We start from the raw sequence: 24,576 nt of genomic DNA on the forward strand, positions 1-24,576 counted from the left end.
TCTTCAAATTGGGAGAGGCTGTGATGCACCACATGCCTCCAGGCTGAGTGCTCAGATGTCAGGGTTTCCCATCTGTTGAGATCCATACAGGAGATCCTTTGGAATCCGATCATCAGCCATTCTTACAACATGCCCGAGCCAATGTAGACATCGCTGTTTCAGTAATGCATACATGCTACAAATTCCAGCTCAGTCTAGGACTCCTCTGTTTGGAACCTTGTCCTGCCAGGTGACACCAAAAATGCATCGGAGGCAACGCATAGGGAACGTGTTCAGCTTTCTCTCCTGCCATGCATGAAGGGTCCAGGACTCACTGTAGTACAGGAGTGTACTCAGGACACAGGCTCTATACACCTGGAACTTGGTGTATGCTGTCAGCTTCTCATCCATCCATCCATCCATCCATCCATCCATCCATCCATCCATCCATCCATCCATCCATCCATCCATCCATCCATCCATCCATCCATCCATCCATCCATCCATACATACATACATACATACATACATACATACATACATACATACATACATACATACATACATACCACTACTCTTAGTGACTTCCAAGAAAATAACATAAATATGCAACATAAATTAAGATAACAAACATATAAAAACAAAACCCGGTCATAGAATCTCCTGTCTAGCAAACATTCCAAGATTCAGGATGGCGAACCACGGACTGGCGTAAAGTTGCTACAAAATTAATATTACAAAGGAGTGAGACTTGCAAAGGTCTGGGTAAAAAGCCAGTTTTAAGTTGCTTCCGAGTTCTCTGAAGAGTGAAGGCAATCACGCCTCCACAGGAAGCGAGTTCCAGAGTGACACAGCCACTACCAAGAAGGCCCAGTTTCTGCCTGATATCTTCTGGGCCTCTTTTGGAGTGACAAGCCACAACATCAAGGGTTGGGGGGTGTGCAGGTGGGATGGGAAGATGACCTGAGGAAGAGGCGTTCTAACAATCAGCATAATCCTAAATCATAAAGGGCTTTATAAATTAACCAACCTTCTTGAATAAAAGTCCTTGCCTGCCAGTGGAAGAATAACAGCAAGGAGACGCAACTTGCCTCTTCTGAAAGAAAGTTCTACAAGTTGGAAGTAACCACGGATAAGGGCCCCTCTCTCTTCCCTACATGTATGGAAAGGTTGCATAATTGAGAGAAGATGCATCCACAGAAGCCATTATAAAACCCAGGCGGGCTCAAAAGGGGGGTTTAAAAATTATCATAAGATAAAAGGCTGACTGAAAGCCATAGGGTGCCATTAGTGCATAGATTTATTCCCACCTCACACACACACATACTTCTAATTGCGCACAGTCAACTGAATTTAATTTTAGGAGTCCTGCGTCCAGTTCTGAACATCATCTCTACTGAAAAGTAGAAACACATCCAATAGAAGGGGACTAAGACAGTAAGGAGTCTGTAAACCTAGCCTATGGGGAACAATTAATGATATTCCATATGTTTAGCTCGAGAAGGTACAATTTATGGGTGATACATCAGCCATTGGACTTCAGACCTTCGCAGGTTCGTGGCATGGTGTGGAAGGTGGAGGAAGCAGAGCTACAATTCCAGATCCATGGATTCAAACAACAAGAAAAAAATCTCGAAGTTGAGTCATGGCCACTGGACTTCTTTATTATTAGGTTGAAATGTTTCACTATGAGTAGTGAAATGTTCTAACCTAAAAAGAAAGAAGGCCAGTGGCCATGACTCAGCTTCGAGATAACCTTACCTGGATGACCGAGAACCTTCACAGAGACAAGAAACAATGTGATTGAATTTCTCTAACAGAGCTCTTTGATAGTGTAATGGGCTAACTTGGGAGTAAATGGACTCCTCTTTGAGGGAGGTGCCTAAACAGAAGTTGAGTGGGCATTTTTCAAAAATGCGTTAGCTGTGGATTTTCTACATCAACAGCAGGATGGACTAGATGACCTTTGGGTGCTTTCTGACTCTACGGTTCAACATTTATATGACAACAGACTATCATAAGGAGTAAAGAACAGGCTGGGGCTAACTGAGTTGCATCTTCCTATTTTAAGATATCAAAGCATCTCAGACTGAACCTGGCTCGAAATGATCTTTCATGCTGTGTGCTCCCTTCTAAATTAGCCTGGGCACATCATATGTGGCAGGTAGAATTTCAATATGATTAGATTCAAATTGGTTACAAATTGAATCTTTGGCACAAGTAAGGATGACATCCTTAAAAAGTAGCTGGGGAGGGAAGCTTGGTTTGCATCTAAGGAAATGGATTGTAATCCATGATATAATAAATGTACTCGTCTCAAAGCTGTCACAAAATCCACCGATTCAAGTGGGGCTAATCTAACTTCCACTTATTACAGCGAGTCGCGATTAAAGCAGGCTACTTGGAATGAATGGAAATTAGAGAAGATATAGGTGGAAGATATGTGTGTGGAAGAGGATTGTGACTTCAAGACTGAGAAATAAAAACTGAGTGCACTGAGCATAATTCAGCCGCAGCAAGAAAAGCTGCCGAAACCCGGGATCGAACCAGGGACCTTTAGATCTTCAGTCTAACGCTCTCCCAACTGAGCTATTTCGGCACGAAGAAAGCAACGCGCTTACTCACGACTTCACTACATATACAATTCATTTTGTACCACTGTCGTGCACTAGTCTCGGCTACAGAACAAAGCGCAGCCACATTGTTGCCGGCTCTGCTGCGATCATTACGCTTGCAATACTGTTGTGTATTGCTGCACTGCTCGTTACGTTGTTGCCCTAAGGGGGGGCTATAGTGTGATACTCTCGCTATGTATCAAATTGGAGAAGGGAAGCGATTCTAAACAATGTGTATCCGAGCTTTTTAACGAGGGCTCCGCACAGAAGCGGGAGAACCTTCCCATAGTCTCACAACTCCAGCTAAAGGATGGCAAATGTAATTCATTTATAAATTGATAGCAACCCTAAACCTACCACGAGGGCCCCTTTCAACACAAAAGATTTTACTTCCCAAAAGTCTAGGGCAGCCCAATATATAAACCTTACATTGTCTCCCCAAATTTTTTGTAGTAGCTAAGACTTCAGTCCTGATCGCTTTTACTTTTGTTACGCCTGTTCTTTTAATCCACAAAAGCAACTGCAGAAGCGAAAAGAAAATTCAAGTCTCAGGGATCTCGAGGTGGAAATTTAGATACTTGTTAGAAATTAAGAAACAAAACCGAGCCAAGCCAGCCAGCTCTTTTCTGAAACTGTAGGTGGCTCTTAAAAGAGCCTTTGGGTTCTTAAAATTTCTTGCAATTTTTTTTCCTTAAGTTCCTCAAGAAAGCAATCTACTTAGTCTTCGCCTTGTGGCTCTCGGTCTTCTTGGGCAGCAGGACGGCCTGGATGTTGGGGAGGACCCCTCCCTGGGCGATGGTGACTTTCCCCAACAGCTTGTTGAGCTCCTCGTCGTTGCGGATGGCGAGCTGGAGGTGTCGGGGGATGATGCGGGTCTTCTTGTTGTCCCGGGCGGCGTTGCCGGCCAGCTCGAGGATCTCGGCCGTCAGGTACTCGAGGACGGCGGCCAGGTAGACGGGGGCCCCGGCGCCCACCCGCTCGGCGTAGTTGCCCTTGCGCAGCAGGCGGTGGACGCGGCCCACCGGGAACTGCAGGCCGGCCCGGGAGGAGCGCGTCTTGGCCTTCGCCCTGGCTTTGCCCCCTTGCTTTCCGCGTCCAGACATTCTCCTTGCAAGCCACTAACAGCAAACACACCTTCCTGCAAAAGAGCCAAAGCTGAAATACCTCGAAAGCAAACCACGCCTGGCCCTTTTATTTCCTCTCTGAGATCCAGGACTGCAGTTTTGATTGGCTGAAGGGAGAAAAGGGCCGCGGTGGCCAATGACAACGCGGATTCTCGGGCTGCCCAATAATAACCGAAGAGACTGACGTCATCCATTGTGTTGGTTGGGTGGCTCTCTGAGAACCCCTTTCTTTGTTTTAAGCTGCTCTGTCGAGGCAGCCAATAGGAAAGCGGAACCGTCGCGTGCTTCTTTGCATAGGAGCGGCATAAATACAAGGACCGGGAGAGGCTGAATACCTTATCCCCAATCGGAGAAGGTCTTGTGGGTTGCACGTTGATCGTTGTAGAGCACGATGCCTGAGCCAGCCAAATCCGCGCCGGTGCCCAAGAAGGGCTCCAAGAAGGCCATCACCAAGACGCAGAAGAAAGGCGACAAGAAGCGCAAGAAGAGCCGCAAGGAGAGCTACTCCATCTACGTCTACAAGGTCCTCAAGCAGGTCCACCCGGACACCGGCATCTCCTCCAAGGCCATGAGCATCATGAACTCCTTCGTCAACGACATCTTCGAGCGCATCGCCGCCGAGGCCTCCCGCCTCGCCCATTACAACAAGCGCTCCACCATCACCTCCCGGGAGATCCAGACCGCCGTCAGGCTCCTCCTGCCCGGAGAGCTGGCCAAGCACGCCGTCTCCGAGGGCACCAAGGCCGTCACCAAGTACACCAGCTCCAAGTAGACCAAACACCCTTACAAACAGACCCAAAGGCTCTTTTAAGAGCCACCCACTTGCTCAAGGAAAGAGAAGAAATCCCTTGCAAAAATACAGCCTCTCTGTTGCACAATACCGATTTCAAGCTTAGATTTCACCTCTCTACTTTACAAAGTCCAGAAGCTGACTTTTTCACTTACAGAATCAGTTTAAACAATTGGCTAAAGAATTTTCCCTTTGGGTAAGCAAACATGATTAAAAAAGCTTAAATTATTCCCTTTGGAAATTTGCTGCTCTTTGTAATTGTGGAATAATTCTTTCTCATAAAACCTGTTTCTGGAAAATCCTGGCTTTACTATTTGAATGCACCTTTACAATGTGGAATCTTTGCTTTGCTTACTAAAGACTGATGTTTCTGTACTTCCTTAGAACCTGTGTTTTTTCCACTGTAAGAAGCACCATGTTTGAGTTGTGTCAGCCTTGTCTCTAGAATAAGAGCTCAAGGTTTCGGTTCCATCTTAACATGTCATCTTAGATTCTCCTCTTCCAATCAGACTTCTCTAGCTTGGTTCTAAATTTACTGCAGACCTCAGGTTTTAACACCTGATCTAATTTTAGACCTCACTGCTTCTTCCCCCTGCCCAGTTTGTCCTTCCTAGTTTGAAGATTTATGAGGAAATTCAAAACTAGCGTGTTGAAGGCTGGCAAGAAGTGAGCCAGCCAAAGGAGTTAACACAAAAACTAAATTACCTTGGCAGAAGAATATATGAAGATTGTACTAATTTACCAGTAGCTCTCCAAATATTCTATAAAACAGAAATCTTGGGCTTTTTGAATTTTCTGCCTACAGTAACTTCATATGCACAAGTGTGTGTATGTCACCAAAAATAAACTGGTTTCATTGTATGTCATATGCCTAATCTGGAATAAATCTGGTTTTTGTGTTAGCTTTACAATGTACTTACTAACCTACAACCAGAGAATTTCTAGTTTTCATTGCCTCCTTATTATGGGGGTTGTGCAAGGCACAACTGGCACGACTTACCTACTAAGGTCTGGACAGCTTTGAGGCCCACCCAGTATTACTTGACTGCAGTTACTGGAAGCTCTAAGCAGCCTCTCCAACAGATATAGAAGTTGAAGTCCAGTAACATCTGAAGAGCCGCCATTTCCTCTGTACTTTTCTCTTCTAGCCTGCTAGCAAACATTGCAGCCCACCCCCCAGCTGTAGTACCATTCATTTTCTTCTATTTTAGTAATGCTTTTAATTAATTTTTAAATGTGTTTTTAATTCTTTTTAAATATGTAAATAATTCATTGTTTTTATCTACAATATTTCTTTTAGGGATGCTATCCGCTTTTTATGGTGAAAGGTTGGGGTAAAATATTTTAAATCAAATACACACTGAAGACAGGAGGGCCTGGCGTGCTCTGGTCCATGGGGTCACGAAGAGTCGGACACGACTAAACGACTAAATACATATACACACACAAATAATAAATACAGTTAATAGGTGGGGAGGCAGAAGGCAAACCATGGTGGCTCTTCATAGATTAGCAGGATTTTTTATATTTATATCAACATTCACTTCTGCCCACACTGAAATATGTTGATTAGTCTCCGAAGAGCCATAGAGTAATATACTGTATTGCCTTTGTTTTTTTTCTCTCTCATTTCTATATTCTTGTATGTTAAAATTTAGGCAGTGGGTTTTGGTTTTCCTTTACAAAACCCCTCTCTTTATATGAAGGATCATACGCCTTAATGTAGTTGGTTGCTGTTGTTTATATGTGCCATCAAGCTTCAAAGTAAGTGAGATTTGAACCCAGGCCTCCTAAGTCCTAGGAGGTTACATTATCCATTACACCCTTCTGGATATCATAATACAGTTGGTACTATTTAGTAACAGGCTTCAGTTATGAAGAAACAGACATAAGCAACGCTGCATTTATTAGGTTTTAAAAATAGATTTGGAGGTCTGGAGTAGCCATGTTAATCCCTTGCTTAAAAAAACAAAACAAGATTGTTCATCAAACCATTTTTGGGAAATGAGAAGGACATTGTAAGCACAGATAAGGACATTCGGGTGAGTAAGGTGATGCAAAGCCTTTGTTCAGTATAAATATCAAATTTCAGCTCTAAGTGGATTGTGGAGGATGGTACTATGAGGGACCAAAAATGGAACAGAAGCGCAAACATTGTAGAGGTTACTTACAGCTATATCCAGATTTTACTAAAGTGGATTCGAAGCAACACGCTTTGCTTCTCCCTTGCCTTCAAAGCAGTCCTGTGAAGAAGGCCAGCCTGAGGAATGGTGGCTGGCCCAAAGTCTCCTAGTGACTTTCAGGTCACAGAGATTGTAAGAACCGAGACCTCCCATCACAGTCCAGTGTTTTTATTCGGAACACTGTGAACATCTACAGGACTGGACTGTTATTATCTCAGTTTGGCAGCCTAGCTCAGAAGGGTTCATTAAATCATCTTGGTACCGAACAGTCTGTAAGGTTTTCTCCTGGGAAGCGCACCTGCAGTCACCCCTCTGTATTGCAATCAAAACCAAGCTATTGACATAACCTGTTGGCTGAGAGTTTGCGCTTCATATATGCCCTGGAGTGTATTGCTTGTCTACAGGTCTTTATACTGGTGTGAGTGTGTAGCCTTGGCTTGACTGTGTTCTTATTTTGTCTCCTTTGTTCTCAAACAGTATTCCTAACTGGCTTGCTGTGATTCTGTATAACTAGCATTTCTTTCTCTCAATAAGATATTGAAATAATTTCCCAGCTGTGTGGGTCATTGTGTCTGCTTTGAAAAACTTGGTATTAAATACCACCTACCGTAATCATGAGATCTGCTATAAGTTTTTCAGTGTTTGCTTAAGGCCCTCTGGGTAAAATGCTTTCTGCTTTCAGGTCTGATTTCTCTAGAGCGACTCAAAGAAGTTTGTAAAGCTCAGACTTCCCTTTATCCTTAATTGAAGAATGAGATGGTAGCAGTACAACCTCATGGGATAGTTTGTCCTGGACAGAGTTTCTTAGGTCTGTTATGCATGTAGCTGGTGCAAAGTCTGGGAGCTGATTTAGATCCAGTTGGTGATCTAGGAGTGGGGAGGACTTCTATGACATGTCATTTTTTTTAATGCAGCCTATGTTTGAACTGGTGAGAAAGGCCCGATGACTCAGACATATTTAACTTGCTTGTGGGTTCAAGTACAGGTTGCAGAGAAAGTGTGACATGTCATAGAAATCCTTCCCCTCACAATGATCACTTTTTGGGAGACAAAAGCAAGTGGACTTAAAGGGGAATGGCTCTCTTAATATGTTCTATTCATTTCATATGTGTGACCGATACAAAGTACTAAGCAAGCATACAATTTCTCTAATGAAGAAACTATGCTAACTTTCCCCCTTTTGTAAACTGCTGTGAAGATTCTCTGTGAAGAGGAGTGTTCAGCGCTCTACATTGGAGAAACCAAAAAGCCATTAAACAGGAGAATGGACAAGCACAGGAGGGGCAACTGCTGAGGACCACAATCAGCAGTGTTCCTTCATTTGAAGGACACTCATTTGATGACCAAGATGTACTCATTTTGAAATGAGAAGATAGGTGGTTTTAGAGAGGGGTCAGGGAGGCCATATATGTGCATATAGAAAATCCCTCCCTCCACAGGGGTGGAGGCCTTAGATAAAATCTGTCTCCTATCTATCATGCTGCCCTTTCACCCTTCCCCAGAAAGATCAGGACCACACCCACCAGAAATAGCACTGTTGATTACTGTTAACGACCCTTTACAATGGGTGGAGAAGGATTGCAGAAGTGAGATTTCCACTCACCTCCAGTCCATTGTCCATCTAAGGAGCCTATTCAGACCAAGGGGAAGCAAAATCAAAATGGAGGCTCTATAAGGGACCTTCGACCAACTCTCCTCAGACTGAAGAAACTACTTGGATGAGTAGTGAAACGTTTCAACCTAACAGGGAAGAAGTCCAGTTGCCATGATTCAACTTCCCAATCCCCACCAAAATGTTGACCAAAGGCCTCTGGGAGTTTGCATACCGTTTGCTTAACTCACCTTTGTTAATTGCACACTGGCTCCTGACAAACTAGTCACAGCAAATGGCACAGACTTTATGTGCCATTTGCTGTATTCATATGATCAGTGAGAGCTCACACTGGAAATAAAACCAATAGTCTTAAAGGTGCCATAATATTTTAGTTTTTTGTTTTGTTCTGTTTTTGTAAAACAGAACAAAACAAAAAACTAAAATATTATGGCACTTTTAAGACTACAGTATTGGTTTTATTTCCAGTGTGAGCTCTCACTGATCATGATCTGCTCCCTCAAATACTGCACATATGTATACAGTAATGGGGGAGTGAGTGGGGGGGGAGCAGTGGCTGAAATCCTCTTAGATATGTTGCAATAGGCTAACAGGGCTATCTCTTTCAAAATGGCCATCATATTCTGGAGAAGTCGAAACTGCTAATTTCCATAGACCTTCAATGGCTCCTCAAAAATGTATTGAAGAACTATAGATTTCCGATGGCAGCCCTAAAGAGGAATAATAAACAAGAGGTGGCAATGAATATGTTTCAGAGAGCTCACCTTCTTGGTCTCTTTCAGCATATATAACAAAAATAATTAGAGTCGTGACACCTTGAAGACTTAACAGATTCATTTCTGCTTAATTTTTTTTTGGGGGGGGAAGGAGGCGTGTCTTAGGAAGCACTGTCATCAATTAAAATCTGTTAGCTTTTTAAAGAGAAATAATTCTTGGGTTTTTATTTTTATTACACAGGAACGACAATTTACCTAACTTTACCCTGCAGTCCGTCACAGGTAGAAAAGTTTGGTTTATATATGACATATATATTTTGTAAGCCGCCCCGAGTAGACTTTGTCTAGAGGGGCGGGGTATAAGTCTAAATAAAGTTAAAAAGTTAAAGACATCAAATTATTCACTGGCCTTCAAGAAACCACCGTTTTGTCATCTGTTACTACTGGACATTGCTAAATTGAGACAACGTACATATTTTAACTTCTGCAAACTCTAAGCCGCTTTAAGCTATTCAGCAGCAGGAAAAATAACAACGAAAACAAGATAAATGCCGCCACATAAATCCTTTTCTTTAAAAAAAAGAAAAGAAAAAAGTTCCTCAGGGACAGTTATGAGAGCGCCAAGGATCGTTTCAATTCGAACGAACGAAGGGTCTTCTGATTGGTCTATTTGAAAATGCTTGTCTACCTCTGATTGGAGGGAGCAAACCAGCCCGCCAGAATGCGCTGACAAAAGACCGCGAGGCAGCTGCTCCTGCTAGTTTTCCTTCTGGTCGGATTGCTTTCTATATAAGAAGCCGGCAGCAGACGTTTCTCAGCCACATTCGGTGTTCTATTTCTTAGTGGAATCATGTCTGGTCGTGGAAAGGGAGGCAAAGGGCTGGGGAAAGGAGGCGCCAAAAGGCACCGGAAGGTCTTGCGGGACAACATCCAGGGGATCACCAAGCCTGCCATTCGCCGCCTGGCTCGCCGTGGAGGCGTGAAGCGTATCTCGGGCCTCATTTACGAGGAAACCCGAGGCGTCCTGAAGGTGTTCCTTGAAAATGTCATCCGCGATGCTGTGACTTACACCGAGCACGCGAAAAGGAAGACCGTCACCGCCATGGATGTGGTCTACGCTCTGAAACGCCAGGGCCGTACTTTGTACGGTTTCGGCGGCTAAGGGAAATTGGAGATTGAAAACTTAAAAAAAGCAAAAGGTCCTTTTAAGGGCCACCCACAACATCAGAAAAAGAGCTGGTTTGCTTTTTTTTCCCGTATGTAATTATTTATTTTACCTGCCAAATAACTTGAGCTACAGGGTTTTATTTGGACAACTCAAGATTTTTCTTTGCAATATAAAAATGCTAGATTTGTATTAAGATCTGGTGTATATGTTTTTTTTTTGCCTATATGGTGTTTATATGTAGTGTGTTTATAAGGTTCTCAGTTTGAAAGAAAATGCTTTCTCATCCCTCTTGATTCTGTGTTTAATTGTATTGGATAAAGGCTGCTCCTGGCTGTCGGGACATTTTAAAAGCGTTCCTGTCCGACAGAAAAGTACTATACAGCTGTGTTTCAAGACGTGCTGCAATTTGTGAAACAATAGCAGTCAGCATCCTTTAATACCTAATTATAGACCACTGTTACTCAGCGAGCAGAGTGGCGCAGCGGAAGCGTGCTGGGCCCATAACCCAGAGGTCGATGGATCGAAACCATCCTCTGCTAACTCATTTTCTTTTTGTGTTTCCTCATGCTGTCTCGGCTTTTCTTCTTCATTAATTCATGCTTACCTACAGGGCAAACGTCATTCATATGGAATCTTTAAAATGGCCCGTAAAATCATTCTAAAAATTCACCAGTTCAGTTGAACAGATACACGGAATTAATTATAAACATAACGCATTTTGTCTCCGAGTAGCAGTTGATGTAAAACTTATTCTCAGAGTTATGCCTGATCTCTTACCTTACCTATACTAAGGACAATGGAAGTGAGCCAAATCTCCGGAGCTGATTCAGTATTTACCAGTTTCAAACCGAGGAAGATGGAAAAGCAGAAATGGCTGTGCTGTATCCCCCAGCCTCTACTTTTTCCTGTTTTGAACAACTGTCTGAAAGTTGTACCTGAAAAATGTTTGTAGGGTGTGATACATGGGGGGGGGGGCTCTCACAATATCACAGCCCCTAAAAACAGACCTCCTTGAAGATCTGATGCCACCCAAACCCAGTAGCTGGAACGTCAAGCAATCTCTTGCATATCCAATTTCAACCTTCTGGCATTCAAAAAGAATTGCCGTGGGGATAAAAGTAACAAGAAACTATGGGTTTAAAAAAAGAGGAAAAAAAACACAACAAGAAAAACGTGGTGGCACCTTAAAGACTTGGGTGTTTTTTTTCCCAATGTGAGCTTTCTTGGATAAATCCGTCTCACCAGACAGAAGATAAAGAGATGGATCACTGTGTCTGTTCTAGTCCCAACGATAAAATTATTCCCACTTCACTGATGCTCTTAGAAAACTTATTATCCTTGTGTTTGACCTACTGCAGCTGTAAAACGTATTGTTTCTGATGGCACCGTACATTTTCTCCCCTGGCAATTTGCAATTAATGATAAAGATGTCCCATGTCCCTGCCAGTTCCCTTCCCTGAAGTTTTGCTTAGGCACTGTTTTTCTTAGCCCTTTAGAAAGGAGACTGGGTTGCTCATATATGTGTATGTTATGCTAATCATCATCATGTGCAGTCGTCTTATTACTTATGGGAACTTTCCCAGGATTTTCTAGGTAGAGAAGACTCAGAGGTGCTTTACCCTTCCCTTCCACTAGGGGGCGCCCTGGGACTGCGCAGCTTGCCCAAGGCCACCCAGGCTGGCTCTGCTCACAGGAAGCTCAGTGGAGGGGAATCGAACTCCCTGTTCTCTGGCTCTGCAGCCAGATTTCCTGCTTTGCTATCTACTGCACTTATTTTCTCTTTGTTGAGCTCAAATTCCAGAGGATCCTCTGGGAAAAGCAAAGGGCGCTGAGCAAGCGCAGCAGAGGGCAGAACGGAATGAAGCCGTTCTGTGATCTTTCCAGTTATACTGATACAGTATGTACGGCTGCACAAAGGACTGAAAAGTTGCCTGCTCTTTCAAGTTTCCAGGTGGGGGAAGCAGTTAATCAGTTAACACAGAGAGAAGCAGAAGTTCCTGTGGCACATTCAAGATCCACGGATTTTATTATGGAAGAACCTCTTTGGAGACTATAGTGGTTCTCAGCCAGTGGTACTTCTACCATTGACAGCACCCAGAGGTAAATCAAATGGGATGCAGGAGTTTCCTAATGCAAAATTATGGTACAGAGGTAGATAGACAAGATTGATCGACCTATTGAAAACAATTGCACTTTCATACCCATCTGTCAGATCTGCTTTGATTTTATTTCTGTACTGAGCCGCCAGGGGTGTGTGGACTCAATGGCCTTATAAGCCCCTTGCAACTCTATGATTCTGTAATATATCATCTTGGTGCATATGTCTCTGTGTATGTCCATGCATGCATATGGTATATTTTTTTAAAATGCAATCGTTTAAACAGGAATAAACATTAATTCATGTTTTTCCTATGTCTAAAGCACAACCCAATATATGCAGAGTGGAAAGCTGCATAAACCTATTCCTCCTTCATGTGTCTCTTGCGTACTGTTCTCATTACCTTCCGTCAAGTGACCTCCAACTTCCTAAGAGTTTCCAAAGTACGCCAAAAGCTTGACCAATAGTTGATGATGACGACCCTCCTAGTGAGCTTCCACGGTTGAGCAGGAATTTGAACTTGGGTTTCCTGAATCCCAGTCCGACACTCTTATCTGTCACACCACACTGATGCTTGTTATTGGAAATACTTTATTGAACGTGTTTTATTTGGACGTTACAGACAGCAGCTCAGAACAGCAGTTTGAAAACATGCTAGAAAAGTTTCTGAAATATCCAGTTAACATCAGGCTACAGCCCAGAAAATGGCAAGCATTATTTTTTTTAATTCAGAAACTTCAAACTTTTCTATTAGCACCAATAGTAATAATAATAATAATAAAAACAAAACAAGGTGATGTTGATGGTAGGGATCTATAGTAGAAGAGGGGAATAAAAGATAGGGCTATACACACAGTATGTAGATTCTTTTGGCTTCAGTTCAGAACAAGTTAAACTGGGCTACATTGCAAATCATCTGAAAAGCCTCCCAAAATATTTATTTTATTATTTATTAGATTTCTATCCTGCCCCACCTAGACAAAGTCTACTCAGGGAGGGTATTCCGTGTATCTCTTCAACTGGACTGGGGAATTTTTAGAATGATTTTACGGGCCATTTTTAAGATTCCATATGAATTACATTTTGCCCTGTAGGTACACATGCGGAAGCATGAATTAATGAAGAAACAAAAGCCGAGATATCGTGAGGAAACAAAAAAAAAAAAGATGAGTTAGCAGAGGATGGTTTCAATCCATCGACCTCTGGGTTATGGGCCCAGCACGCTTCCGCTGCGCCACTCTGCTCACCAATGTGACCTACCAAATCAAACACTGCCTACCAGGAGAGCCAGCCCACTCATTAGGCAGGCTGTGACAACTCCCTTGCCTGCAGATTTTCAGTGTTGTGGAGGTTAATGATTGAATTGACATTGCAGTGTTTTATTTAATCTTTTACTACTGGGGATCAGAAAAGGCACTGGTAGGCTTTTCTACTTCATCTGTTCCACCAATTCAGCTGGCTTTGATTGGAAGTAGGGAGATATTTCCTGTTTTTCCTCAGTTAATTTTTAACAGACACAAAAAGGAGAAACAGACACGGGAGAGGCGTAGCTAAGAGGCAGACTGTTTCCCTCCCCCCATAAATTTATTGGGGAAAATATGGTAAATGTTATTATTAGAATATTACAAATAACTAATTTATCTTGGGAACAGAATTGCTATCTGCTACACATGAGCATTTTCAACTTCTATGTATTTCAAAGGCATTTCAAATTGCATCTACAGTGTTTGATTTCTATAATGTTGTTGCATGTCTGTTAGATCCACTTTTTCATGGGAATTCATTATCTTGACGTTTGGCTTCCTTGTGGTTCCTGTTGATGAGATCCATTGCTCTCTGGAATCGAATTCCTTTCTGATAGCCTGATTTAGACTTAGTGGATATGGGCCAAGCCTAACAGCAAGAGGTAGGTAGGATTAAGGCTAAGCCTCTTCTGCTGGCTGATGTCAAAGTGGTATCGACAGAAAGATGTGTGGTTAAGATTGGTAAGCAAGAGAGCCAAAACACAGAAAAGGAGAAATGACAAGAGTGCAAGAGGATTACATCAAATTCAGACCTCCATCCAGGAAAGACAGTTAAGAGCACCAACAGAAAATTAGGCCAGGACACAGATAACCGTTAATCATTTCCAGCATCTCTAATCTGAGATATAATTGGATTCTGCACAGCTTCCGGTTGGTGAGTACGATCTCTGGTAGCTCATGGACACCTTGGTCAATTAGGACTATAATTAAGTTACAAGGGAGGGGTTTCTCAACTTCTAACCTTCCAGATATTTTGAGCTTCAATCTCTCAGAGTCTCTGAACCCTGGCCATGCAGGATGGGGCATGTGGAAATTGGAAGTCCACAAACTTCTGAAGGAACCAAGGTGGAGAAACGTCCACCTTACGACACCCTGAAGGAATATCTCTTTTCAGCTGAGCCTGACAGCCCAACGTTATTGTAAATAGCAACTGTTTCCTCAATTTGAATACACATAATCAAAAGTGCTGTGCTTGAAGATCTAAAAGAACTTTTTGGGGGCAGCATCGATGATGGTGGGGAGAAAGAACACCCCGATGATTAAACAGTGGGTTGTGACAGTTCCTATAAATATTGGAGAGGAGAGCCATAACTGACCGCTAAGGCTTCTCCGTGACCACTATGCTATAGTTCTTAGACCATGGGAAATTAGTTAGTGTATTTCTTCTCCAAACCAGGATAATTCCCCCCTCTGCTGAAAGGCACTACGTCACAAAATAATATCCCTCTAAGTGCCTTGTTAGAAGAGAAGAAACAAAGATGGCTATTGCTGACGTTCTGGAGGAACCATGCTTTGCTTCCTAAAATGCACGTGGAAAGGATGTTATCTTGTGATATAACTTCCTTTAGCACAGGTACTACACAATGACATGGCACAGGGCTTGAAGAAGCAGCATTAATTTCTTGGCAAAAACATATTTTTAAGCGGAGAGTACAAGAGAGAAAAGTCACAGCTATGGTGACAAATGTATAGGATTCCTGTATCCATGGGGCATTGGTTCTGACCCCCTCCCCCCACAGATGCTGAAAACTGTGGATAATAGTGAACCCTATAAATAACATGATCTCTGGTTCCATCTAGTGGCCAATTCTAGTAGTTCCATCATGGGCATACGTATTACTCTTTTTAAAAAATATTTTCAGATAAGTGAAACCGTGGATACCGATCCTGCGGATACGGAGTCCTACTGTATTCTCTCCTCCCCAACAGTAAAAAATCCATAAAGTGCCTTTCCACTTTCTCGAACTGAGAATATGATAAGGTGCGGGAGATAATTTCAGCCCCCACAACTGCTAGACAAAATAGGAGCCCCACATACATGAAAAAGATGCAGTCCAAATCCAATTTACTGTTTATAGCTAGAGAAGACCAATGGAATCAATTGCAGAAGGGGAGCCCACACTTATGTAAAGCCCACAGATGCCATGGGTTAACTCTAGCTGAAATTGTCCACTGGATTCAGCTCCTACGTTCAAGTCAGCTGTCTTTCATCCAGGGGAAGTTACGGCTCCCGCTCATCTTCTGCTTCCTCATCAGCTCTCAGGAGATCCTCCTCCTCTTCGGTGTCCAAGTCCTCCCTTGGTCCCATCGCACTCTGGGACGAGGACAGGTCCCCAAGGGAGAGCCTCCAGTCTTGAGGGATGAGGTGGCGATTCTTCCGTATGAATGCGAACATTTTTACGTTGGCCGGGGAGAGGTTCTTCGACGGATCTCCCGCTGCCAACGAACTAGCCACGATGGAGAGGTCCTCGGAGGACGCCGAGGTGGGCGGGCACCCGAAATGGAACGCGGCAACCTTGAAGAGCGCCGGCCAAACCCCCATCTTCCCTTGCCAATACGACATGGGGTCGGCGTTCTCCCCGATATGGTCTACGTTGTCGTGAAGGTATTCCTCCAATTCCCGGGCGGCGGCGGCGGAGGCTCCCCCTTCGGTCGCCAGACCGGTGGCGGGATCGCTTTTGGTAATGGCCCTCCAGCGTTTCATGGTGAACTGCCACGCCGCCGAGCCGGTGGGGTTGGTGGAACCGCCGGGCGGTTGCGGAGCCGAGGGGCTGGCCTGGGAAAACTCGCCCTCCGGTCCGGGAGGAATGTAGGATCTCCTGGCTAAGTCCAGGAGGTGCTCCTTCAGCATAGCCGTGTCGCTCATGTCCGCCCCTCCCAGCTTCATGGTGGTGATGTCTCTGAAGCGGGGATCCAGAAAAGCCGCAACCCGATACATCATGCTGTTCTTCATCTCCCTCAGCTGGGCGTCAGCCTCAAGGCCATCCAGGGCCTGCGTTGTCAGGTGAGCCGCTGTGTTATTGTTCTCCTGGTAATACCTCGTCCGCAGGGCCCTAATCTGTTCTTCTAAAAACCACAGGATGGGGAGAGCTTGGCAGAGAGTGGCATCCGGCCGGGTCACCAGCATGGTGGCATCTTCAAAGGGCTTGAGGATCTCCGTCAGGCACTTCACCACTTTCCAGTCTGCCGGCGTTAAGCGCATCTGGGTGCCAACCTCGTCATCGTCCAGCATCACGCCCACGGCTTGGCGCTGCCGGTGGAGCCGCTCCAGCATATTTAACGTGGAGTTCGACCGTGTGCGGGCCTCTGGCCTGGCGGACGGATGGAGGCCCAGGCTGGCCTGCACTTCCAGAAGGCGACGGCGGACGGCCACCGAACGGTTGTAACGGCTGCAGATCCGGCGGGCGGTTTTCAGGAGGCGGCGGACATGAGTGTCGGTGGCGAGGAAGGCCTTGGCCACCCGCTTCAGCCCGTGGGCCAAGCAAGGGGCGTGCTTGAGGCGCAGCTCCCGCACGGCCTGAGCAGTGTGGCCATCGCCATGCGAGACCACCCCTCCAGTCTTCAGATCGTACAGCCAGTCTTGCAGGACTTCCCTCAGCTTGTGGGAGATGTCCTCCGGAGTGCAGGCTCCCTCGAAGGCACACACCGAGAGGGTGGCGTGCTTGCGGCAGAGGGCCCCCGAGAATTCGGCGACCCAGTGCCCCGTCACGGACAGGTAAGTGGCGGCCCGCCGGCCGGCCCAGGTGTCAATGGCGATGTGGACGACGCGGCCCAAGCTGCAGGCCACCACTTGGCGCACGGCTCTGGACACCAGCTTGGACAACTCGGGCACCGCCTTGGTGGCAAAGAAGGTGCGGCTCGGGACCTTCCAGCGAGGCTGGGCCGTGGCCATCAGCCGCCGGAACCCTTCGTTGTCCACGTACGAGAGGGGCTGCATGTCCACGGCCAGCATCCACGCCGTATCGGAAGCCAACTGGAGAGCCATCGGATGGGTGGGAGGGTAGTAAGGCTGGTTCCGGTCCTGACGGTTCAGCTGAAAAGCCGGAGCGGACGGCTCCGCGACCGTCCCAGCCGTACCGTGTGGTCTCTCCTTCGTGGGCATCAAAGGCGAAGGAGGGACCACTGCGACACCTGGCAGGTGGAGACCGTGGTGGACTTTCAAGTGCTTGTGAAGGGCCGTGGTGCCCGGCCGGGTGCCACCATCCTTCCCTCTCCTCACCCGCTTCTGACACATGCTGCAGACGGCCACGCAGGGCTCCCGGGGGTCCAGAGTGAAATAGTCCCAGACCGCAGAGGTGGTCTTTTTGGGGACCGGTGGGGGGACCGCATCTGGGAGTGCTTCCCGATCACGTCCCCTCTTGGAGTGGGAAGAAGAAACCGGGAAGTGGGTCAGGGGTGCAAAGAAATGCATCATCTCCATGCCTCCCGAGTGAACCGTTCTGCCCATGGTGCCGGAGGCTGCATAGGCCGGAGGAGCACGACGGGCGGCTGGGGGCGGAAGAGCCCTCGGAGGGGAGAAAGAGATGATCTCGGCAACTCCCTCGTCTTCTTCTTCCTCCTCCTCCTTGAAGTAGGGCAGCATCTCACGGACCTCTGAATGGCTGGTCTGTTTCACAGCCGCCTGGCCAGATGTTGTAGGAACTGGGGAGTAAGCTCTCAGCTCTGCTGGATCTTCCTCCTCCTCCTCTTCCTCCTTGTCCTTCAGGTAGGAAAACAGATCATGAGCCGTTGACGGGCAGGGCTCCTCCTCTTTCATCATGGGCTCTGAGGAAGCGGACAGCGAAGCCGCCGTTGGCTCAGCTATGTCATCATCCAACCTCTGAAAATGAGGTTCTTGGTGGTGAAGGGCGACACTTCTCCGGGGGTTGAAAGCGGCTGGCTGGGCCCGTCTCGCTCGGCCCCGCCGTGGCATCATGACGAAAGGTCCCTACAAGGGGAGGGAAACAAATTTTCGTCTCATTTTCTGCAACTCTGTGTGGGTTCCCTCAGAAATACTTCTAGAAACCAGTGGGGCACAGTGGTTAGTGCTGGGCTAGGACAGGTTAAATCCTGATTCTAGTCCCTGTGATTCCATGAAGCTAACTTGGTGGCCTCTGGTTGAGCCCCTTTCTCTCTCTCTCTCCCGGCCTGTGTGATCTACCCCTGAAGAGACGGTTTCAAATTCCACTCACCCATGACATGCATTGGAGGATCTTGGACCAATCCTATTCTTTCAGCCTGACCTACCTCACATGGCTGTAGGGCGGATAAAAGTAGGAGCAAAAGAGATGTGTACACATTGCCTTCAGGCTACTGGAGAGAAGATGGGGCGTAAATGTCATTAAAAATAATGCTAATGATTAATATCACCCCTTTGTTCCTTCCCATGCTGCTTCCTTCCAAATTTGGCAGTTGCTGCTCCCTCTAATGCAGTGGTCCCCAACGTTGGGCCTCCAGATGTTCTTGGACTACAACTCCCAGAAGCCTTCACCACCACCTCTGTTGGCCAGGATTTCTGGGAGTTGAAGTCCAAGAACATCTGGCAGCCCAAGGTTGAGGACCGCTGCTCTAATGCAGGGCCAGGTGGCAGCTGTTTTGCTCAAGACCTGCATTTACCCAGGGGGGTGATGTGATAGATGGTTGCAGAGCCAGAGGTTGGGAGTTTGATTCCCTACTTGGCCTCCTGAGAATACAGCCACCATGTGCAGCCTTGGGCAAGCTGCACAAAATCCAGGATGACCCCAGAAGCAGGGAATGGTTAACCACTCCTGGAAAACCCTGAAAAAGGGTGGTCGTAAGTCAGAATTAAGAACATATTTATTATTGTTGTTGTTATTAATGTATCCGAGGCAGGATAGGAAGTGGGGGCCTGAAACCAAAAGCAGAAAGGGCCACAGTCCCAAATATAAACCTTCTTCTATCTCACCTAGCAGGATGGCAGGAAATGGACTGCTGTTGTCAAGGACTGCCCTGATTATTTGGAAACTGGCCTGAATAGTGCATGAGAACAGCCCTTCCCTGCTGGGCTATATGCAGCTTAAGTTCCTACATGTTTACCCACCCCTTTTCTAAAGGTTTCTCACTCATGCAGCTGAGCCTTGCCTATCATTATCAACTGTATTCTCTGGCTCTAAAATTCTCAGCCTTGAGTACCTCCAGATGTTATCAACTTCAGTTCCCAGAAGGCCTAGGAAGCATAAACAATAGTGAGGGATTCTGGGAATAACAGTCTTCCCTCTCCCACTCCCCCCCCAAAAAAGGAATCTGGAAAGCTAAATATTGAGCAGCAATTGATTTGGCTACCAGGTTTCAAACATTCTCCTCTCAAATAATTCAACAACAATAAAAGCAACTTCAGCTGAAATCCACACTATTATACTGTAGTCCCGAACATAATGGGATACGTGTCTCGGCTATTGCTTCAGCCACTGGGAGACCACCCAGTTCTGAGCCTGCTTTTTTAAAATTCAGTCTTGACATTGTTTATATTTTTAATTAAAACAATTTAATACATATCCTTAAATATTAAATGCAAAATGTTTCTTTTTTTTTCCTTGGTGTTTTTTAATTAACATGTTTAACTGTGACATTTTCCTCTCGATTCAAACATTTCTTTGGGATTTGTGAAGGTGGAAACTTACAGGCTGTTACTAAACCCGGGACTTAACATTCATCAGAAAGATGGACTCAGGAGGAAGTCTGAAAGACAGGCACCACCATAAAATACTTGAGGAATCCCAAATGCACACGCACTATATATATATATACATACACATATATACATAAACACACACACACACAAGTGCTGCTGGTGACGGAGAGCATGCAAAAATAAAAGGATGATGCTGAATCAGAACAATGTATCTCCCCAATGTTTGGGTGGCATGAAAATCTATTAAGGGACACGTCGGGGGGGGGGGGGGCTCCGAGCTATTCTCGACCTTCTCCTTCAGAGACACTCACCCAGGCAAGATGGAAGTCAAGCAGCCGGAGGAGAAAAGGCAAAAGGATCAAAGGGGGGGGGGGAAACCAGCCAGCCAGCCAGCCACCCACCGGCTCCCTGGGGGCGGCTCGCGAGGCAGAGGCGGAGCAGCGACACGCAGTTCCTGCAAAAAAAAAGGGAGCCGTAAAAGACACGCAAGCCCGCATCCAGACGACCAAACCGAAATATACCTGGAAAGAACGCACGCGTCTCAAGCAGGACCGCCCTGCCCATCTGCCAGCATTGGAATCTTGTGTATTGCATTACCAAAATCAATAAATAAAAAAAAATTGGGCGGAGGGGGGGGGAGGAAGAGAAGAAATGGTGTGCAACTCTACAAACCCGGAAGAAAAAGCTTAAACTACCCGGATGTTGGGTGGGTGGGGGGAAATCCTATGCAAGAAATCCCATTTCTTCTTCTGCACCCTACTCAGGTGTCAGGATCGCAGCTGTGCAAAGGGTTTGGATCGCGCCCTAGGCACTTGCAAGAGCGTTTAGGGCGCGATCCTGCTTCAAAGGAGGCTTCCAGCACGTGGTTTGCTCCGAGAAGTCCGCTTTCAGGCGCTTCACTTCCAAGTGAATGTGGATGCGAATCTTCCACGCTAAGGAAATAGGATTCGTCGCATCGCGTCATTAATCGGTCCTGCTGTTCCTTTTCCATGAAGGCTAGGAACAAATTAAGTGAAAAAATAAATAAATCCCTATTTATTTTTTCCCCTTCACTGCTTCAGACTTTCCCCTAACTGGAGAACTGTAGACCCTTTGAGTGGGCTAACTCATGCTGCCCGGGTAAGAAACGTTACTTAGGGGGAACTACAAGCCCCAAGATCCCCAGCCAACGAAATTGGGGATTTGAGGGGTTACAGCCCAAAAACGCAGTTTTACCACCGCTGCTCCATTTCTGTGGGTCATTTTAAAGGAAAGTATTCTATTGCCCTTCGGTAACTCAGGGGTTAACTTGGAATTTTCTGTCCACGTGACCTCCTCTAGCCATTACAGACAGGGCTCCCCCGTAGGATTTCTCCTGAGGGTCCTGACCAATCGCATTTCGAAGTTTGAATCCTAGTGATTTGCATACTTCGGGTTCTGAGTTGTGACGTAGATACACCGGTGGCCAATCAAGAAGTGCGCTCCAGGAACCTTTATTTCCATAAGCCGCCTATAAATAAGGGAGCCTGCCGAGTGCGCAGCCACTCGCTGTTTCCCTCTGATTCAGTAGAGAGCTTCTAGCTAGAATGCCTGAGCCAGCCAAGTCCGCTCCTGCGCCCAAGAAGGGCTCCAAGAAGGCCATCACCAAGACGCAGAAGAAAGGCGATAAGAAGCGCAAGAAGAGCCGCAAGGAGAGCTACTCCATCTACGTCTACAAGGTCCTCAAGCAGGTCCACCCGGACACCGGCATCTCCTCCAAGGCCATGAGCATCATGAACTCCTTCGTCAACGACATCTTCGAGCGCATTGCCGCCGAGGCCTCCCGCCTCGCCCATTACAACAAGCGTTCCACCATCACCTCCCGGGAGATCCAGACCGCCGTCAGGCTCCTCCTGCCAGGAGAGCTGGCCAAGCACGCCGTCTCCGAGGGCACCAAGGCCGTCACCAAGTACACCAGCTCCAAGTAGATGGTTGTTGACTTGCCTTCATTTCTTGCAGTTTAGGATCAGCAAAAAAAACAAAGGCTCTTTTAAGAGCCACCCACTTTCTCACTGAAAGAGCTGCTTTGAATTTTTACTTTCAAATAGGTTTGGGGGTGTTTTTTTATATTATAAAGCCAAGTTTATATGTTCATATAGAGAGCAATGAAACATTTACAGATTTGAACGTTACACAATCTCCTTTCAGGCCCTAGGTGATAACGTCCCAATCCGTTCTTCTATTCCTTTTTTCACTTTTATTAATCGGCCTCAAACGCCTTGTGCTTAGTGGGACCTCTGCTTGCAGAGTAACCAAACCTATTGACTTAATGTCTTAAAAATGCTATAAAGGAGTTTTAGGGACCAAATCACTTCCATATAAATGATGGCGCTATGAAGTGCTGACTTTCCACCATGTGTCATGAGCAACCCTGCCGATTATGGCTTTTTCCCCCCTCTGGCCGTGGCTTCCCTCTGTTTTTGAGTCAATTCATTTTATTTTATTTTTAAAAAAAGAATAGGCATTCATTATAGCAATCTTAAAAACCCGGATTCTGAAATGGCGGAAGGTCGTCCTAGGTGAAATACTGTAGTGGCTGAGGTTGGAAGTCTATTGATTAAAGACCGGCTGGTTTAAAGGCGCGAAACCTCCTTCCATTGGTTCCAAGTCGCTCGTATTGTAGTTAGGGTTGGAAGGGCGCCGGGTGTGTCAGTTTTCCTTCTGGTCGGGTAGCGTTTTCGCTTTCCGATCATACTCCGCAAAAGCTTCTGACCTCGCTGTTAAAACCGCAAAACAAACAACAACAACAATAAGAAAAACATTTAGACTTGGGCCTCTTTGTAAAACCGAAGGGGGTGTCACGCTTTTCCTGTTAGGTCCTGAATAATCCTTTAAGAACACAATCCTATTTGCAACTAATTATAGCTACTAGCCAGCTTGCCAGCGGAGAGACTACACTAAGCAAGACTGAAAATGGATCAAGCAGAAGCCCGGCTAGCTCAGTCGGTAGAGCATGAGACTCTTAATCTCAGGGTCGTGGGTTCGAGCCCCACGTTGGGCGGACTTGAGTTTTGTTCTTAGAAATCGATAAATCAAAAAGTAGATATTTGGAAAGGAACAAGCAGGGACTGTTTTTGCCTTTATCTTTTCCCTTCCACACAAGAAATTTATAAGGGCCTACAAAGCAAAACTTGGATTTTTTTGGGGGGGGCAGCACAGGTGTTGTGCAAGTCTACTGAGACGTAACTCGCATTAGATTCAAGAAAACGTTCACTTTCAGGAAAATAGATTCAGACGTTTGCAGCAGCCAACATTTTGTGTTGCAAATGAGGTCACTGTTACTGTCTCTGTTTCCTGTGCCTATATTTGGACGCATACCATACCCCCTGCAATTTAGCAAGGTCGCTTTTATCTCCTGGAGGTTGCAGGACAAGAGAAAGTGTGTCCGAATACAGTACAGTATGCTTTTTCAGTTTCTAGGATGCGCAAGGAGAAGGGGGTTTTGTTTGGTGTTTTTGCTTCGTGGCAAAAATCGTCCCTGGGTGGGCTCGAACCACCAACCTTTCGGTTAACAGCCGAACGCGCTAACCGATTGCGCCACAGAGACCACATAGAAAAAGTATTTTCTCTTTTAGAATGTATATTTCAAGATGGTACCAATGGTGTTACATGAAAGTCAACTTCTCACCGAACCCAAAGACCTAATTCTGTCCTTGATGCTGCCAGCGACCAAACAAATGCTTCTCAGGACATTGATCTCTCACGGTCTGGTACTCAGTGGTACACTGCGCCTGAAAGCAGAGGCTCCCTTTGGCCATACTGAACTATTTTCGACACATTTATCTACAGTAATTGTTTTTTAAAGTCATCTAACCTGGTGGCCATCGCAGCTTATGCCACTTAGCCGTATAAATGAATTGTGCATCATCTTTTTGTCCATCCTCAGGGCATCCCGGCTCCTTGCAGATCACGTCTTTTTGCACAACGCAAGACTCTCGTTATCACAGAAATCTATAGCTTCCTCGGAAGGGCGGGTGTGTTTTTATGCAAATACAGAGCCTGATATGTCATATAAAATCAATGCTGGAGGCATTTTGGCTACAGAGCCAAAACCAAAAATTCATGCTTCTCCCCGTCGGGGAATCGAACCCCGGTCTCCCGCGTGACAGGCGGGGATACTTACCACTATACTAACGAGGAAAACGCTAAAAAGCGGTTAAAATCAGCTACCTTTGAATGCCTTAAAGCTAATACAGGGGTGGAGTTAGTAAATCGATCTGACTAATCACTCTGCTGCGCGGGAAATACAAATATTTTCAACCCACTTTGCTTTCTCTCTTACTGTACGTTACGTCATGTCACACGTCATAATGCAATAAGTTGAGTGCCACTTAATAT

The 24,576-nt window shown here is 45.8% G+C and overlaps 5 protein-coding genes and 5 non-coding genes across 11 annotated transcripts; 5 read left to right on the top strand and 5 right to left on the bottom strand.

Annotated features, from left to right (window-relative positions):
* Window positions 1-2,505: 2,505 nt before the first annotated feature.
* TRNAF-GAA (transfer RNA phenylalanine (anticodon GAA)) lies at window positions 2,506-2,578 on the bottom strand. The gene has a single exon. It is a non-coding gene; the product is annotated as a tRNA-Phe (tRNA).
* A 571-nt stretch (window positions 2,579-3,149) lies between these two features.
* LOC110087651 (histone H2A type 2-C-like) lies at window positions 3,150-3,744 on the bottom strand. Its single transcript, XM_020809514.3, has one exon. It carries the CDS (start codon window positions 3,695-3,697, stop codon window positions 3,308-3,310), a length of 390 nt encoding a protein of 129 aa, XP_020665173.1. The 5' UTR covers window positions 3,698-3,744; the 3' UTR covers window positions 3,150-3,307.
* A 312-nt stretch (window positions 3,745-4,056) lies between these two features.
* Window positions 4,057-5,507, top strand: LOC110087652 (histone H2B 7). The gene has a single exon (XM_072977000.2). The coding sequence runs from the start codon at window positions 4,110-4,112 to the stop codon at window positions 4,488-4,490; it is 381 nt and encodes a 126-aa protein (XP_072833101.1). The 5' UTR covers window positions 4,057-4,109; the 3' UTR covers window positions 4,491-5,507.
* A 478-nt stretch (window positions 5,508-5,985) lies between these two features.
* On the top strand, window positions 5,986-10,380 carry LOC110087660 (histone H4). The gene has a single exon (XM_020809525.3). It carries the CDS (start codon window positions 9,870-9,872, stop codon window positions 10,179-10,181), a length of 312 nt encoding a protein of 103 aa, XP_020665184.1. The 5' UTR covers window positions 5,986-9,869; the 3' UTR covers window positions 10,182-10,380.
* A 274-nt stretch (window positions 10,381-10,654) lies between these two features.
* TRNAM-CAU (transfer RNA methionine (anticodon CAU)) lies at window positions 10,655-10,726 on the top strand. Its single transcript has one exon. It is a non-coding gene; the product is annotated as a tRNA-Met (tRNA).
* Window positions 10,727-12,859: 2,133 nt separating this feature from the next.
* Window positions 12,860-21,412, bottom strand: LOC110087662 (zinc finger BED domain-containing protein 6). Of its 2 annotated transcripts, none has more exons than XM_072977002.2 (2): window positions 20,532-21,412; window positions 12,860-18,516 (listed from the first exon to the last, which is right to left on the bottom strand). In XM_072977002.2, the coding sequence occupies exons 1-2, from the start codon at window positions 20,715-20,717 to the stop codon at window positions 15,811-15,813; spliced, it is 2,892 nt and encodes a 963-aa protein (XP_072833103.2). In that variant the 5' UTR covers window positions 20,718-21,412; the 3' UTR covers window positions 12,860-15,810. The 2 variants fall into 2 exon arrangements, with proteins under 2 accessions (XP_072833103.2, XP_072833102.2); XM_072977001.2 differs by having other exon boundaries at window positions 20,742-21,410.
* Window positions 21,413-21,745: 333 nt separating this feature from the next.
* On the top strand, window positions 21,746-22,283 carry LOC110087640 (histone H2B 1/2/3/4/6-like). The gene has a single exon (XM_020809502.3). The coding sequence runs from the start codon at window positions 21,786-21,788 to the stop codon at window positions 22,164-22,166; it is 381 nt and encodes a 126-aa protein (XP_020665161.1). The 5' UTR covers window positions 21,746-21,785; the 3' UTR covers window positions 22,167-22,283.
* Window positions 22,284-23,166: 883 nt separating this feature from the next.
* Window positions 23,167-23,239, top strand: TRNAK-CUU (transfer RNA lysine (anticodon CUU)). Its single transcript has one exon. It is a non-coding gene; the product is annotated as a tRNA-Lys (tRNA).
* Window positions 23,240-23,711: 472 nt separating this feature from the next.
* Window positions 23,712-23,785, bottom strand: TRNAN-GUU (transfer RNA asparagine (anticodon GUU)). The gene has a single exon. It is a non-coding gene; the product is annotated as a tRNA-Asn (tRNA).
* A 521-nt stretch (window positions 23,786-24,306) lies between these two features.
* On the bottom strand, window positions 24,307-24,378 carry TRNAD-GUC (transfer RNA aspartic acid (anticodon GUC)). The gene has a single exon. It is a non-coding gene; the product is annotated as a tRNA-Asp (tRNA).
* Window positions 24,379-24,576: the final 198 nt, after the last annotated feature.

This window comes from Pogona vitticeps, chromosome 6, assembly GCF_051106095.1.
Source record: "Pogona vitticeps strain Pit_001003342236 chromosome 6, PviZW2.1, whole genome shotgun sequence".
NCBI classification, from domain to species: Eukaryota; Metazoa; Chordata; class Lepidosauria; order Squamata; family Agamidae; genus Pogona; species Pogona vitticeps.

Coding starts and splice junctions, on each gene's coding strand:
- LOC110087652 (XM_072977000.2), top strand. CDS start 4,110: ATGCCTGAGCCAGCCAAATCCGCGCCGGTGCCCAAGAAGGGCTCCAAG.
- LOC110087640 (XM_020809502.3), top strand. CDS start 21,786: ATGCCTGAGCCAGCCAAGTCCGCTCCTGCGCCCAAGAAGGGCTCCAAG.
- LOC110087662 (XM_072977002.2), bottom strand. CDS start 20,717: ATGCGGGCTTGCGTGTCTTTTACGGCTCCCTTTTTTTTTGCAGGAACT. Junction 18,517..20,531: donor TTGACTTCCATCTTGCCTGG/GTGAGTGTCTCT, acceptor CTCCCCTTGTAG/GGACCTTTCGTCATGATGCC.
- LOC110087660 (XM_020809525.3), top strand. CDS start 9,870: ATGTCTGGTCGTGGAAAGGGAGGCAAAGGGCTGGGGAAAGGAGGCGCC.
- LOC110087651 (XM_020809514.3), bottom strand. CDS start 3,697: ATGTCTGGACGCGGAAAGCAAGGGGGCAAAGCCAGGGCGAAGGCCAAG.